Source organism: Procambarus clarkii, chromosome 78, assembly GCF_040958095.1.
Source record: "Procambarus clarkii isolate CNS0578487 chromosome 78, FALCON_Pclarkii_2.0, whole genome shotgun sequence".
NCBI lineage: Eukaryota > Metazoa > Arthropoda > Malacostraca > Decapoda > Cambaridae > Procambarus > Procambarus clarkii.
Window position 1 is genome coordinate 10,126,286 of NC_091227.1, and position 17,918 is coordinate 10,144,203.

Consider the following 17,918-nt stretch of genomic DNA (forward strand, 5'->3'; position numbering starts at 1 on the left):
AATGAATCCTATACTCTATAATATCACAATCAGGTTGCACTCCAACACCATCAGAACTCTATTATCAGCTTATCAAGTGGTATCCTATCTCCTGGTTCACCACCTGATACTATCAACCTCCTCAAGCTGATCAAGTCTACATACACTGTTGCACCACCAGCAAGATAATATATATATAGAAAATCAGCATTTGAATGCAATAACATATATCAGTATAAATGTTCATTGATACACAACAATGATCAATCGATCACTATCAGTCCTAGAACGCCATACATCTGTAGATAATCCACCCTACGGCTGTAACTCTAAACTTCAGTGTAAAACACTCCTTGACATAAGAATGCCAACAGTCACTCACCTCTCACTGCGTCTTGCATGCTAATGACAACCAAACACTATCAACTCCCTATAAGTAATCCACCAGAACTTCCCCTTCCACCTCTGGAAGTTCACTACCCTAATATCCTTAGGTTCTTCCGGGCTTCACTACCAGGAACCTCTGCAGCTCCTCCAGGCTGCTATCATGAAGTTTCCTTGAGCAACTACGGTGCTTCACCCTTCTGCTAGGTTCCTCCACACAGCTCTCTTGGCTGCTACACCATGAAGTTTTCTCGAGCAACTATGGTGCTTGTCTACCTCTACAGAAGCATGTGACACTCCTCTTCACTGCTTCTCCTCACAGCTCGAGGTCCTCTGCTTCACTACCTTGGAGTCTCATCAATTACCTCATCTAGGCTGGCTTCGAAGTTCTCAGCAACTTCTTCCCCAGAGACAAACCTGCAACCCATCGACACTCCAATAAAATGTTTCCCCTTCAACACAAACAAAAATTCACACAATATGTTTGTCTCCAACCTCTATCTGTCCTCTACATACAGTGAGAGTGGACTCCCCCGTTTTGGGCGGGTCCATACTCCACCTCGCCTGGCGGCGGTCCTCACTCGCTGGGAGGGTCTTCCTCCGTCAGGAGCCGGGCTCCCTCAGTCGCCAGTCAGAGCTCAGAGGGGACGGACGTCGCTCCGTGTTCCTCCCTCTTCACTCTCCTATTTCAGGCTTTCTGCCTTATTAAAACATGTCTAACTTATAAATAAACATCGCTACTGTCGCTGGGCACACGACCCACTACAAGCAATCACTATGAACTGGCGTATATCGTGCTTACCACAGATTATAAGGTCGAGGGCGCTTTCCCTCTGACGGCGTCTGGTCAGGGCGCTCCACACAGCCCACGAAAATGCCTCTGAGCAGCTTATTAAACTCTCCTCGCCGTCCAAGACTTGAGACCACAACGTTCTCAGCTCAATTCCACAGCTGGCACGTCTACACACTTCTCTTCTCTTCGAGATATATCACTAGGGGTTCCCTTCTGACGGGAGCTCAAACGGAGCGCAGCTTTCCCCTGCGATGTCTGGCACTCAAGTGAGGTCAAAGCCCCTCCAGAAGCGAGCCTCACGCCTCCAGCAAAATGTCCACATCTCCTAGCCAGTCATCTATATGTTTCCTTCTTCACTGCCCATAATCTTAAATTGTTCATTGAATCCACCATACCATTTTTCATATGGGTTATCACCTCAATATTTGCTAGACCTTCTAGTTAGATCAGGCTTGCTGAATAACTCTCAAGGAGGGAGACTCGTTTCTCCTGCAGGCTGAGATCATAACACACATTACCCTGACACATGACAGCTAAATGTCAGCCTTTATTGTCATGCTACTTGCGAGCCTTCACTCCCAATACTGTCAAGTGTGACTACATACTCCGACATGTTGGTAATTTTTGATCATTCTGCTCCTGTGACAACCTGATCCATTGTCGTCAGGTTTGGTAACGCTTGCCATGGCCTGGTCTGTTCTGATGACCCGGCTGTTCCCGGGTCTCTCTCTTTCTCTCCTTCTATACCTCTCAGAGCATGCCATATATGCCACCAACACACATACATCACCATAATGTTATCTTCACTTCATCTTTACCAAACACAGCTCAGTGGGTTCTAAATCCCACTCCCGCCAGACCAGTGGGTCCTAACCCCACTCCCACCAGACCAGTGGGTCCTAACCCCACTCCCACCAGACCAATGGGTCCTAACCCCACTCCCACCACGCCAGTGGGTCCTAACCCCACTCCCACCAGGCCAGTGGGTCCTAACCCCACTCCCACCAGGCCAGTGGGTCCTAACCCCACTCCCACCAGGCCAGTGGGTCCTAACCCCACTCTCACCAGACCAGTGGGTCCTAACCCCACTCCCACCGGGCCAGTGGGTCCTAACCCCACTCCCACCAGACCAGTGGGTCCTAACCCCACTCCCACCAGACCAGTGGGTCCTAACCCCACTCCCACCAGGCCAGTGGGTCCTAACCCCACTCCCACCAGACCAGTGGGTCCTAACCCCACTCCCACCAGGCCAGTGGGTCCTAACCCCACTCCCACCAGACCAGTGGGTCCTAACCCCACTCCCACCAGACCAGTGGGTCCTAACCCCACTCCCACCAGACCAGTGGGTCCTAACCCCACTCCCGCCAGACCAGTGGGTCCTAACCCCACTCCCACCAGGCCAGTGGGTCCTAACCCCACTCCCGCCAGACCAGTGGGTCCTAACCCCACTCCCGCCAGACCAGTGGGTCCTAACCCCACTCCCACCAGACCAGTGGGTCCTAACCCCACTCCCACCAGACCAGTGGGTCCTAACCCCACTCCCACCAGACCAGTGGGTCCTAACCCCACTCCCACCAGACCAGTGGGTCCTAACCCCACTCCCACCAGGCCAGTGGGTCCTAACCCCACTCCCGCCAGACCAGTGGGTCCTAACCCCACTCCCACCAGACCAGTGGGTCCTAACCCCACTCCCACCAGGCCAGTGGGTCCTAACCCCATTCCCACCAGACCAGTGGGTCCTAACCCCACTCCCACCAGACCAGTGGGTCCTAACCCCACTCCCACCAGACCAGTGGGTCCTAACCCCACTCCCACCAGACCAGTGGGTCCTAACCCCACTCCCACCAGACCTGTGGGTCCTAACCCCACTCCCACCAGGCCAGTGGGTCCTAACCCCACTCCCACCAGGCCAGTGGGTCCAAACCCCACTCCCACCAGACCAGTGGGTCCTAACCCCACTCCCACCAGACCAGTGGGTCCTAACCCCACTCCCACCAGACCAGTGGGTCCTAACCCCACTCCCACCAGACCAGTGGGTCCTAACCCCACTCCCACCAGACCAGTGGGTCCTAACCCCACTCCCACCAGACCAGTGGGTCCTAACCCCACTCCCACCAGGCCAGTGGGTCCTAACCCCACTCCCACCAGACCAGTGGGTCCTAACCCCACTCCCACCAGACCAGTGGGTCCTAACCCCACTCCCACCATCCCGTATACACTCAGAGAATCCACAATAACCATACGACCAATCAGAGTACGGAGAACCCCCTTACAACATTTAAATACAATCTCACTATAAAACTCAACATGCAAGCTCTTTTAAAACATGTAAATCATGCTTATTAAAGCGAGCGTCGTGGAGTGTGATAAACGAGGCTCCGTTGGGGTCAAGAGGCAGTGTTATGGCTGGTTATAAAATACATGTTTCTTCTAAGACTTTGAATTACAAAAACTGTGTAATACAATTAAAACAAAGTGAGAGAGTTAGAGCAGTATCTCTCTGAGGCGTTTGTGGACGATGGCCTGCAGAGTCTGTACACGTCTTTATTATCTATAATGTTTAGGTTGGTACAGTAGCCCAGGGCGACATTCAACACCAGCGTAGTCCTTGGTGGTAGCAGCCCTCAACAGCGTGTGCACGCACGCACGCAAAAACACACATTCTTAGAAACACTTTAGCGCGGGTGGAACACGAACAATGGGACACAGGCGAAAACTTAGTACCCAGATGAGCCACTGTTATAACTTAAATGTGCTGCTATAGGGGATCTAGTATTAATTTAGTGTAGGGTCAGAAGTTAGCATCAAGATGTAACCAAAGTAATGGAGATCGTAAAGGCCCGGCCCCCAAGAAACATATAAGAGTAAATAATTAATTGGCTACAAGACAATGTCAGCCTAGAGGTAGATCATAGGTCTCCTACACAGGAAGAATGGATACTCCTTTAATACTAACTTATTAGCACAATTAGGTGAGTACAACTAGGTGAGTATACACACACACACACACACACACACACACACACACACACACACACACACACACACACACACACACACACACACACACACACACACACACATGTTGGTTGCACACACACACAGTTGCCTGCAGGAATGTATCCAGACTCTTAATCATGGGCAGTTTCAACCATGAAAAGATAGACTGGGAGAATGGGGCCCCACATGGAGGTAAAGATACATGGAGAGCTAAACTTTTAGAAGTGAGTACAAGGAACTTTCTGAACCAACATGTCAAGGGACCCACAAGAATGAGAGACAATGACAAACCAGCTAGACTCGACCTGATTTTCACCCAGAATGAGTCAGGAATAAGGGAAGTAAAATTTGAAGCCCCCATAGGAATGTGGTTCCATAATGTATTGACATTTGACTATTTGGCAGAGGTAGGGATAAACTATCCAAGGATGGGATTGGAAGGGAAAAGTTTAAATTACCGAAGAGGAAAGCATAACGAGATGAGGAACTTCCTAAAGGGAATACCATGGGAAACAGAACTCAGAGAAAAGACTGCACAGGATATGATGGATTATGTCACCCAGAAGTGCCAGGAAGCTGCAGATAAGTTTATCCCGACCCAAAAGGAGAAAAATGAAAAGCAACGGAAGAATCCATGGTGCACTCAGAAATGTAAGGTTGCAAAGCAATTGAGTACAAAAACGTGGAGAAACTACAGGAATAACAGATCACCAGAGAGCCAGGAGTAAGTACCTCAGAGTGAGGAAAGGAGCACAGAAACAGTATGAAAATGACATCGCGAGTAAAGCCAAGACCCAACCAAAACTGCTCCACAGCCACAGGAGAAAACAGCAGTGCAGGAACAAGTGATGAAACTGAGAAAAGGGGAGAACAGATTCACAGAGAATGACAAAGAGGTGTGTGAAGAACTCAAGAGAGATTCCAGGAGGTCTTCATAATAGAACAAGGAGAAGCCCCTGCATTAAATGAAGGGGGGAGGCAAACCAAGCAACCTTGGAGGATTTTGACCTCACCAGTGATGAGGTCAAAAGGAGTCTGTTGGAGCTGAACTTGACAAAGGCTGTTGGGCCTGACAGAATCTCACCGTGGACACTAAAAGAAGGTGCAGAAGCACTAAGTATGCCACTCTCTATAGTTTATACCATGTCACTGGAAACAGGAGACCTACCGGAAAGCTGGAAGACAGCTAATGTAGTCCCAATATACAAAAGGGTGACAGGCAAGAGGCGCTGAACTACAGGCCAGTTTCCCTAACTTGTATACCATGCAAGGTGATGGAGAAGATTGTGAGGAAAAAGGCTCGAAGAGTATCTGGAGTGAAATAGCTTTTAACACAACACCAGCATAGGTTCAGAGATGGTAAATCGTCCCTCACAGGCCTAATAGAATTCTATGACCAAGCAACATAAATTAGGCAAGAAAGAGAAGGGTGGGCAGACTGCATATTTTTGGAATGCCAGAAAGCCTTTGATACAGTACCACACAAGAGGCTAGTGAAAAAGCTAGAGTTGCAGGCTGGAGTGAAATTGAAGGTACTCCGTTGGATACAGGAGTACCTAAGAAACCGAAGACAACGAGTCACTGTGAGGGGTGAGGTCTCAAATTGACGAGACGTCAAAATTGGAGTCCCGCAGGGGTCAGTTCTTGGACCTATACTGTTTCTAATATATGTAAATGATCTCCCAGAGGGTATAGAATCGTTTCTCTCAATGTTTGCTGCAGATGCAAATATTATGAGGAGGATTGAAACAGAGGATGATAGTAGGAGGCTACAAGATGACCTAGACAGACTGAATGAATGGTCCAACAAATGGCTGCTCAAGTTGAACCCGAGTAAATGCAAAGTAATGAAACTAGGTGGTGGAAACAGAAGGCCAGACACAGGATACAGAATAGGAGATGAAGTACTTAATGAAACGGACAGAGAGAATGATCTAGGAGTTGATATCACACCAAACCTGTCTCCTGAAGCCCACATAAAAAGAATTACGTCTGCGGCATATGCGAGGCTGGCTAACATCAGAACAGCCTTCAGGAACCTGTGTAAGGAATCATTCAGAATCTTGTATACCACATAAGAAAGACCAATCCTGGAGTATGCGGCCCCAGCATGGAGCCTGTACCTTGTCAAGCACAAGACGAAGCTGGAAAAAGTTCAGAGGTCTGCCACTAGACTAATCCCAGAACTAAGAGGCATGAGTTACGAGGAAAGGCTGCGGGAAATGCACCTTACGACACTAGAAGACAGAAGAGTAAGGGGAGACATGATCACTGTTACGTACTCCTAGCAGAATACGTATATAAATTTAAAATAACATTTTTTGTTCTATTATATCATTGCCTGTATATGTACACACATTGTGTTTTTGTAAATTATCGTGTGGTGTGGCAGCATCAGTGGAGACAGGAGCGCGGTTGCTTTGCACACGTCTAATACCTGTTAAATTCGGGAAAGCTGGACCTGTTCAGTTGGGAGTTCCAGATGTCACTTTTATTTAGTTTATATAATTGTTTATTTTCTGCAATTAAACAGGTGGCATTGTACTTATATATTTTGTAAGTAACTATTATCTGTAATTTGCATTCTTGTGTGTTTTGAGAACAAGTGGTTGTTCAATTAGTTTTAAATACTAAAAAGTCCTTAGTTTCCATCCCTCATCCTGGGATGAGGCAGACGGGAGGTGAGAATTTGGGTAGCGACAGAGCGAGAGTTCAGTAGCTTCGGGGGACCAGGAAGAGTAACATGTGGGAGATAAGTCTGTTACTTCTTGTTGTGCCATATTTTATTATACTATATTAGGAGAAGGACAATACCTTTTGTTTGTTGTATAAGTTAACTTGACCATCTGTGTTTTTATATTATACTGTCTTGAATATATATCTATATAATATTTTGTATCTATTCTTCAGTCCTAAAGGAAGATTTTTATTTATGTGCTCATTACTTATTAAGGGGTTATACTGGTGACCCGCTTTAGAGAGCAGCAGTGGTATCCCTAGACGTAATTAAAGCTTGGCTGCTGTAGGGTCACGAGCCGTAACGAACGATAGGTAACAATCACTACATACAAAATCCTTAGGGGAATTGACACGGTAGACAAGGATAAACTATTCAACACTGGTGGTACGCGAACAAGGGGACACAGGTAGAAACTGAGTACCCAAATGAGCCACAGGGACGTTAGAAAGAACTTTTTTAGTGTCAGAATAGTTAACAGGTGGAATGCATTAGGCAGTGATGTGTTGGAGGCTGACTCCATACACAGTTCTAAATGTAGATACGATAGAGCCCAGTAGGCTCAGGAATCTGTACACCAGTTGACTGGCAGTTGAGAGGCGGGACCAAAGAGACAAAGCTCAACCCCCGCAAGTCCAACTAGGTGAGTACACACACACACACACACACACACACACACACACACACACACACACACACACACACACACACACACACACACACACAGCACACACAACATACACAAACACATACAACCAAACATAACCACAACCCCGAACCCTACAATCCCAGAGGGGAGTGGGGAACCCTCCTCAAACAGTGCAACAGCCACAGGGAGTGCGGCACCACCCCCACATTCTACCCAACAGACACCCTACCTGACCCATCCCCTGACAGTCCCCCACTAAGTACCCACCTAGGGCACCCTCCCCCCACCCCCTCCTCCCAATCACCCCCTCCTCCCACTCACCCCTCTCCCCAGGACCTCCCTTCTTCCCCATCACCCAAGCCCTCCCTTCTCCCACATGCCCTCCCATCTCTCCCACCCCCAAGTCCCCCCATTCTCCCCCACCCCATCTAAGCCTCCACCACTCCCCTAAACCCTCCCCTCTTCCTCACCCACCTCAGCCTTCCCTTTCCCCCCACGCCCCCCAAGCCCTCCCCCCTTTTCTGCCCCCCCCTTCTTCTCCATCCCCCCCAAGCCTCTCCTCCCCCCATGCTCTCCCTCTCACCCCCCAACCCTCCCCCTCTCACACTCCCCCCAACCCTCCCCCTCTCACTCTCCCCCCTACCCTTCCCTCTCTCACCCACCCCTACCCTCCCACTCTCATCCCTCCTACCCTCCCCCTCTACCCCACCCCCCCAAGCCCTTCCTCCTCCACCAGTCTCCCCGTACCAGATCCTCCCAGCTCCCGCTCACCCCAGATCCCACAGGTCCCCCCCCCCCCCCCAAGAGGAGAAGCAGAAGATAGTCAGTTTCACGGTAATGTACTCAAACATAGATGGGATCACAAGCAAGGCAAGTGAACTAAGGGAAAGAGAACAGGAAGTGAACCCAGATGTAATCGGATTCACTGAAACAAAACTCTCTGGAATCATAACGAATGCCGTGTTTCCCCAGGAGTACACAGTAATAAGAAAAGAGAGGGAAGGTAGGGGAGGAGGCGGAGTGGCCTCCATTCCTACTCATGAGAAAGGAATGGAGTTTTAAGGAGATGGCCATCCCGGGCTGTGAGGGTTTCAGAGACTACATAGCAGGCACAATGACAATGGGAGGACCAAGAATAGTAGTAGCAGTAATATACAACCCTCCACCAAATGACAGAAGACCCAGTCAAGAGTATGAAAACAACAACATGGCAGTTAACACTATAATTGAGAGGGCAGCCTCTGCTGCCTGTAGAAATAGATCCCACCTGCTCATCATGGGGGACTTTAATCACTGAAGGATTGACTGGGAGAACAAGGAACCACATGCAGGCGAGGATACATGGAGAGCCAGACTATTGGAGGTGGTGACTAGAACCTTTTTAACCCAGCATGTCAGAGAACCCACAAGGATGAGAGGAAATGACGAACCAGCGAGACTCGACCTAGTCTTCACTCGGAACGACTCCGACATAAGAGAAATCGGTTTTGAGGCCCCAGTAGGAATGAGCAACCACAGTGTACTGGTGTTTGAGTACCTGATTGAAGAAGGGTTATTGAACTCGAGGAGGGATACCGAAAACAAAAGGTTAGCATACCGAAAGGGAAACTATGAGCAGATAAGAAAATTCCAAACAGATATAGCATGGGAAACAAAGCTCAGGGAAAAGACGGCCCAAGACATGGTGGACTACATCACGCAGAAGTGCAAGGACACAGCAAACAAGTTTGTCCCAGTCCAAAAGGAAAACAGTGAAATGAAGATGAGAAACCCATGGTTTAATCAGAGATGTAGGCTAGCTAAGCAGCAAAGTAAAAGGGCATGGAGAAACTATAGGAATAACAGGACACTGGAGAGCAGAGAAAGATACCAGAATGCCAGGAATGAATATGTCAGGATGAGAAGAGAGGCAGAAAGACAATACGAAAATGACATCGCAAGCAAGGCAAAGACTCAGCCTAAATTGCTGCATAGCCACATCAGGAGAAAAACAACAGTTAAGGAACAGGTTATGAAATTAAGGATAGGGGCAGAAGGATTCACTACAAATGACAAAGAAGTGTGTGAGGAACTGAATAAGAAATTCCAGGAGGTCTTCACCTTAGAGAAAGGAGAAATTCCAGAGATAAGAGAGGGTATAGTTAATCAGGAACCACTGGAAGAGTTTGAGATTACCAGCGGGGAAGTAAGGAAGTGTTTACTAGAGTTGGCCCAGATGGAATACCCTTGGATATCAAAGGCAGGAGCAGAACAACAGTGCCTGTCACTCTCCATAGTGTATAACAAATCACTGGCAACAGGGGAACTGCCAGAAATTTGGAAAGCAGCTAACGTAGTCCCGATATACAAGAAAGGGGATAGACAGGAGGCACTGAATTACAGACCAGTGTCCCTAACCTGCATACCATGCAAGCTGGAGAAGATTGTGCGAAGAAAGCTAGTGGAGCACCTGGAGCGAAAGAACTTTGTAACACAGCATCAACATGGGTTCAGGGATGGCAGGTCCTGCCTCACAGGGTTACTTGAATTCTACGACCAGGCAACAAAAATAAGGCAAGAAAGAGAAGGGTGGGCAGACTGCATATTTTTGGATTGTCAGAAAGCCTTTGACACAGTGCCACACAAGAGGCTAGTGAAAAAGCTGGAGATGCAGGCTGGAGTGAAAGGGAAGGTACTTCTTTGAATAAAGGAATACCTAAACAACAGGAGACAACGAGTCAGTGTGAGGGGTGAGGTCTCAGATTGGCGAGACGTTACGAGTGGAGTCCCGCAGGGGTCAGTCCTTGGACCTATACTGTTTCTGATATATGTAAATGAACTCCCAGAGGGTATAGAATCGTTTCTCTCAATGTTTGCTGATGATGCAAAAATTATGAGGAGGATTGAAACTGAGGACGATAGTAGGAGGCTACAAGATGACCTAGACAGACCGAGTGAATGGTCCAACAAATGGCTGTTGAAGTTCAACCCGAGTAAATACAAAGTAATGAAACTAGGCAGTGGAAACAGGAGGCCAGACACAGGATACAGAATAGGAGATGAAGTACTTCATGAAACGAACAGAGAGAAAGATCTAGGAGTTGATATCACACCAAACCTGTCTCCTGAAGCCCACATAAAAGGAATAACGTCTGCGGCATATGCGAGGCTGGCTAACATCAGAACAGCGTTCAGGAACCTGTGTAAGGAATCATTCAGAATCTTGTGCACCATATATGTAAGACCAATCCTGGAGTATGCGGCCCCAGCATGGAGCCCGTACCTTGTCAAGCACAAGACAAAGCTGGAAAACGTCTAAAGGTATGCCACTAGACTAGTCCCAGAACTAAGAGGCATGGGTTACGAGGAAAAGCTGCGGGAAATGCACCTTACGACACTGGAAGACAGAAGAGTAAGGGGAGACATGATCACAACCTACAAAATCCTCAGAGGAATCGACCGGATAAACAAGGATAAACTATTCAACATGTGGGACGCGAACAAGGGGACTCAGGTGGAAACTGAGTACCCACATGAGCCACAGAGATGTTAGAAGGAACTTTTTCAGTGTCAGAGTAGTTAACGGATGGAATGTATTAGGCAGTGATGTGATGGAGGCTGACTCCATACACAGTTTCAAATGTAGATATGATAGAGCCCAGTAGGCCCAGGAATCTGTACACCTGTTGATTGACAGTTGAGAGGCGGGACCAAAGAGCCAAAGCTCAACCCCTGCAAGCATAATAAGGTGTGTACAATTAGGTGCGTACACACACACACACACCCATTCACACCCACACACACACACACACACACAAACACACCCACACACCACATACACACATACACACACACACACACACACCACACACACACACACACACACCACACACACACACCACACACACACACCACACACACACACCACACACCCACACCCACACCCACACACACACACACACACACTCACTCACACTGTTTAAGGAGGTTGAAGCAGTTGAAAAACCAGACTTCAGGAGAGGACATTATGGTGACCTTAGACATTTTTTTAGTGAGTATAATTGGACAGACTTGATGCTAGGCAAGGAAGTGAATGAGATGTATGTCAAGTTTTGTGAAATATATGATAAAAGCACAAAAAAATTTATACCAAAACAGAGATGCAGAACTAGGAAACAGGATTGGTTCATTAGAAATTGCGAGAGGGCTAGAGACCAAAAGACACAAAAATGGAATCAATACAGGAAGAGGCCGAACCCCCAAACATACCAGCGATACAAAGATGCGAGAAACAACTACACGGCAGTGAGGAGAGAGGCAGAAAGAAATTTTGAAAAAGGGATTGCAGACAAATGTAAAACAGAACCAGGTCTATTCTATAAATTCATAAACAACAAATTGCAGGTAAAGGATAATATTCAGAGGTTGAAAATGGGAAATAGATTCACGGAAAATGAAAAGGAAATGTGTGAAACACTAAACGAAAAGTTCCAAAGTGTGTTTGTACAAAATGAAATCTTCAGAGAACCAGACACAATAAGAATTCCAGAGAACAACATAGAGCGGATAGAGGTGACTAGAGACGAAGTGGAAAAAATGCTCAAGGAGCTCGGTAAGAACAAAGCAGCTGGCCCAGATGGAGTTTCACCATGGGTTCTGAGAGAATGTGCATCTGAGCTCAGCATTCCACTTCACCTGATCTTTCAGGCATCCCTGTGTACAGGAATCGTAGCAGACGGGTGGAAACAGGCTAACATAGTTCCAATCTACAAAAGTATCAGCAGGGAAGACCCCCTCAATTATAGACCTGTATCATTGACAAGTGTAATAGTGAAAGTATTGGAAAAACTAATCAAAACTAAATGTGTAGAACACCTAGAGAGAAATGATATAATATCAGACAGACAGTATGGTTTTCGATCTGGAAGATCCTGTGTATCGAATTTACTCAGTATCTATGATCGAGCCACAGAGATATTACAGGAAAGAGATGGTTGGGTTGACTGCATCTATCTGGACCTAAAAAAGGCTTTCGACAGAGTTCCACATAAGAGGTTGTTCTGGAAACTGGAAAATATTGGAGGGGTGACAGGTAAGCTTCTATCATGGATGAAAAATTTTCTGACTGATAGAAAAATGAGGGCAGTAATCAGAGGCAATTTATCGGAATGGAGAAATGTCACAAGTGGAGTACCACAGGGTTCAGTTCTTGCACCAGTGATGTTTATTGTTTACATAAATGATCTACCAGTTGGTATACAGAATTATATGAACATGTTTGCTGATGATGCTAAGATAATAGGAAGGATAAGAAATTTAGATGATTGTCATGCCCTTCAAGAAGACCTGGACAAAATAAGTAGATGGAGCACCACTTGGCAAATGGAATTTAATGTTAATAAATGCCATGTTATGGAATGTGGAATAGGAGAACGTAGACCCCACACAACCTATATATTATGTGAGAAATCTTTAAAGAATTCTGATAAAGAAAGAGATCTAGGGGTGGTTCTAGATAGAAAACTATCACCTGAGGATCACATAAAGAATATTGTGCAAGGAGCCTATGCTATGCTTTCTAACTTCAGAATTGCATTTAAATACATGAATGGCGATATACTAAAGAAATTGTTCATGACTTTTGTTAGGCCAAAGCTAGAATATGCAGCGGTTGTGTGGTGCCCATATCTTAAGAAGCACATCAACAAACTGGAAAAGGTGCAAAGACATGCTACTAAGTGGCTCCCAGAACTGAAGGGTAAGAGCTACGAGGAGAGGTTAGAAGCATTAAACATGCCAAAACTAGAAGACAGAAGAAAAAGAGGTGATATGATCACTACATACAAAATAGTAACAGGAATTGATAAAATCGACAGGGAAGATTTCCTGAGACCCGGAACTTCAAGAACAAGAGGTCATAGATTTAAACTAGCTAAACACAGATGCCGAAGAAATATAAGAAAATTCACCTTCGCAAAATAGAGTGGTAGACGGTTGGAACAAGTTAAGTGAGAAGGTGGTGGAGGCCAAGACCGTCAGTAGTTTCAAAGCGTTATATGACAAAGAGTGCTGGGAAGACGGGACACCACGAGCGTAGCTCTCATCCTGTAACTACACTTAGGTAATTACACTTAGGTAATTACACACACCCACACACACACACACCCACACACATCCTGTCCCCTGATGCTCATATCAAGAGGATAACAGCAGCAGCATATGCCAGGTTGGCTAACATAAGAACGGCCTTTAGAAACTTGTGTAAGGAATCTTTCAGAACATTATATACCACATATGTCAGACCAATCCTGGAGTATGCGGCTCCAGCATGGAGTCCATATCTAGTCAAGGGTAAGACTAAACTGGAAAAGGTTCAAAGGTTTGCCACCAGACTAGTACCCGAGCTGAGAGGTATGAGCCACGAGGAGAGATTACGGGAATTAAACCTCACTTCGCTGGAAGACAGAAGAGTTAGGGGGGACATGGTCACCACATTCAAGATTCTGAAGGGAATTGATAGGGTAGATAAAGACAGTCTATTTAACACAAGGGGAACACGAACAAGGGGACACAGGTGGAAACTGAGTGCCCAAATGAGCCACAGAGATATTAGAAAGAACTTTTTTAGTGTCAGAGTGGTTGACAAATGGAATGCATTAGGAAGTGATGTGGTGGAGGCTGACTCCATACACAGTTTCAAGTGTAGATATGATAGAGCCCAGTAGGCTCAGGAACCTGTACACCTGTTGATTGACAGTTGAGAGGCGGGACCAAAGAGCCAGAGCTCAACCCCCGCAAGCACAACTAGGTGAGTACACACACACACATACCCACACCCACACACATACACCCACACCCCCCCCCCCCCACACACACACCCACACACACACCCACACGCACACACCTAGGGGCCTCGTAGCCTGGTGGATAGCGCGCAGGATTCGTAATTCTGTGGCGCGGGTTCGATTCCCGCACGAGGCAGAAACAAATGGGCAAAGTTTCTTTCACCCTAAGTGCCCCTGTTACCTAGCAGTAAATAGGTACCTGGGAGTTAGTCAGCTATCACGGGCTGCTTCCTGGGGTGTGTGTGTGTGTGGTGTGTGGAAAAAAAAAAAAAAAAAAAAAAAAAAAAAAAAAAAAAGTAGTTAGTAAACAGTTGATTGACAGTTGAGAGGCGGGCCGAAAGAGCAAAGCTCAACCCCCGCAAAAACACAACTAGTAAACACAACTAGTAAACACACCCCCACACCCCCCCACACACACAACCTACAAAATCCTCAGAGGAATCGACCGGGTAAACAAGGATAAACTATTCAACACGGGTGGTGCGCGATCAAGGGGACACAGGTGGAAACTGAGTACCCACATGAGCCACAGAGACGTTAGAAGGAACTTTTTCAGTGTCAGAGTAGTTAACGGATGGAATGCACTAGACAGTGATGTGGTGGAGGCTGACTCCATACACAGTTTTAAATGTAGATATGATAGAGCCCAGTAGGCTCAGGAATCTGTACACCAGTTGATTGACAGTTGAGAGGCGGGACCAAAGAGCCAAAGCTCAACCCCCGCAAGCACAAATAGGTGAGTACACACACACACATACACACGCAGGGTTCATTTCGGCTCCGCCTGTGATGCCAATAGACGGCTTAATGAATAAAGCAATTAACACTAATGTGATGGAAATTAACTAGATGCACATCCCGACCAAGGACGGTGCCATCTGGGACCGTGTCTGCCGCATGTTGTACTCTTGCGTGCAGCGGTGCACGCAAATTGTCGCACAGGACGGTGCACGCAAATTGTCGCACAGGACGGTGCACGCAAATTGTCACACAAAGCGGTGCAGGCAAATTGTCGCACAAGGCGGTGCACGCAAATTGTTGAACAGGACGGTGCACGCAAATTGTCACACAGGACGGTGCACGCAAATTGTCGCACAAGGCGGTGCACACAAATTATCGCACAGGACGGTGCGTGCAAATTGTCACACAGGACGGTGCACGCAAATTGTCGCACAGGACGGTGCACGCAAATTGTCACACAAGGCGGTGCACGCAAATTGTCGCACAGAACGGTGCACGCAAATTGTCACACAAGGCGGTGCACGCAAATTGTCACACAGGACGGTGCACGCAAATTGTCACACAGGACGGTGCACGCAAATTGTCACACAAGGCGGTGCACGCAAATTGTCGCACAGGACGGTGCACGCAAATTGTCGCACAGGACGGTGCACGCAAATTGTCGCACAGGACGGTGCACGCAAATTGTCACACAAGGCGGTGGACGCAAATTGTCGCACAGGACGGTGCACGCAAATTGTCGCACAGGACGGTGCACGCAAATTGTCGCACAGGACAGTGCACGCAAATTGTCGCACAGGACGGTGCACGCAAATTGTCGCACAGGACGGTGCACGCAAATTGTCGCACAGGACGGTGCACGCAAATTGTCGCACAGGACGGTGCACGCAAATTGTCGCACAGGACGGTGCACGCAAATTGTCGCACAGGACGGTGCACGCAAATTGTCACACAAGGCGGTGCACGCAAATTGTCACACAAAACGGTACACGCAAATTGTCACACAGGACGGGTGCACGCAAATTGTCGCACAGGACGGTGCACGCAATTTAAGCCACTGTTGCAAAGCAAGAAAATCACAACACACACCTTGTGCCTTAAATTTAATACAGAGCAACGCACGCCGAATCACGACGCGAGACTGCGAGTGCACGCGTGTGTTGACGCGAGCGCGCAAGCACATTTACGCTTGCAATTGCAACACGTAAACAAGGACCCGACTCACCTCTTCCCAACATTTGCCACTGAACGTTTCATTGCAACAATCATGCTGGTAAAAAAAGAAGAAAAAAGAAGTCTGGTCTGCCGCTGCAACAGAGCAATATTCGTCCGTGGACGACCCAGCGGGGGGAGAGGAAGACGAACAACAAGTACCTGGAGGAGATGGAATGGAAACTATTGAGCCCAACGGAGCAGGTCTCTGTAACATGGCGGGTCATCTTGTAAACTGTCCACCATCCCCTTCAGGGGAAGTCACGACGGACACACACAGACGGACGGGGACGGACGGACACGGACGGACGGGGACGGACGGACACGGACGGACGGGGACGGACGGACACGGACGGACGGGGACGGACGGACACACACGGACGGGGACGGACGGACGGGGACGGACGGACACACACACGAGAGTGAGAGAGCAACTAGTGTAACGAGAGGGGGGACTATAACGATGTGTTATACTCCCCCCGTCTATAACACAAAGAAAAAGCGAGATTGCTGGTGCTTGGCGACTTTAATCTGAAGTCGACAGATGCGTGAGCTTACGAGGCAAGAACAAAACAAATATGGACCTGCTCAATCGTGAATCACATGGTGGACAAAGTCCTTTAAGACGTTAAGGCCACCAGAGCAAGCGGAGGGCCCGACACTGCCGACGGTGCATGGTGTTCAACACCAACTCTGACCAACGGTACCTGTCTGCATGAGCTAAGAGCGACTACGTCCTGCTGGGGACGTAGTCGCCTGAGGAGAGAGAAACTCTGACTTTATGAAGACGATATTATCGGGAATGATGCCGCATCCTTTCCTCTGATGACACTTGTGTGTGTATTAGTCTCTTAGTGCAGCTTCTCGTCGTCACAAGACGGTGGTTTCCTGTCATTGTGTACTGTCATATTGTCTTCTGTCACCTGTTCTCATTTTCATCACATTACACCTGTTGGTGTTAAAAAGAAGTATTAACTTCAGAGACTCAATTGAGACTGATGATCCTATGTTCAGTGAAGGAGCCGTTAGTGGAACACTTGCAGGCCCTTCACCCCAACAACTTCCCCAAACGACTATAAAGAGACCCGCTGGGACAACTGCCTAATGAAGAACATTTCCTCAACAACAATAGAGGCAGCAGCTGAGAGGACAAAGCACATCTCCTCCCTGTTCCAGCGCCTCAGGCTGAGGACGACCAATTGGCTATTCTTAATTCCCCATGCCCTTGTGCACCCGCCTGGAGCATAGGGGCCCAAGTATTGGTGTTGCCCTTCGCCTTGCCGCCCCTACCTCCACCGAACACCCGTGTATCTGTGGCTATGCCTCGGCAGACCAATACGGCAGCCATGGTCTCATCTGTCTTAAATCAGCGGGAAGATTGCTAGACACGAAGCAGTCAAAGACGTAATTAAGAGAAGTTTTGCCTACAACCAAGTGTCCAGCATAAAGGGAACTACAGACCAGACAACAGTCACAAGCGCTCAGATGGGGTCAGCTTGCAGCCATGGCGGGTGGTACACAGGTTGTGGGGGACAACCTGAGTGCATCCACAATGGCTGAGACCAATGTACACATCTACAATGTGGACATCTACAGGAC

General features: G+C 47.7%; 1 protein-coding gene across 1 annotated transcript in view; it reads right to left on the minus strand.

Moving 5' to 3' along the window:
* LOC138357459 (nascent polypeptide-associated complex subunit alpha, muscle-specific form-like) overlaps positions 1-17,667 on the minus strand; it is a 58,651-nt gene extending 40,984 nt beyond the window's left edge. The window contains exon 1 of the mRNA XM_069314314.1: positions 17,610-17,667. Coding sequence (XP_069170415.1) covers positions 17,610-17,667 — 58 coding nt within the window. The remainder of the gene's footprint in view (positions 1-17,609) is intronic.
* Between the last annotated feature and the right edge of the window lie 251 nt (positions 17,668-17,918).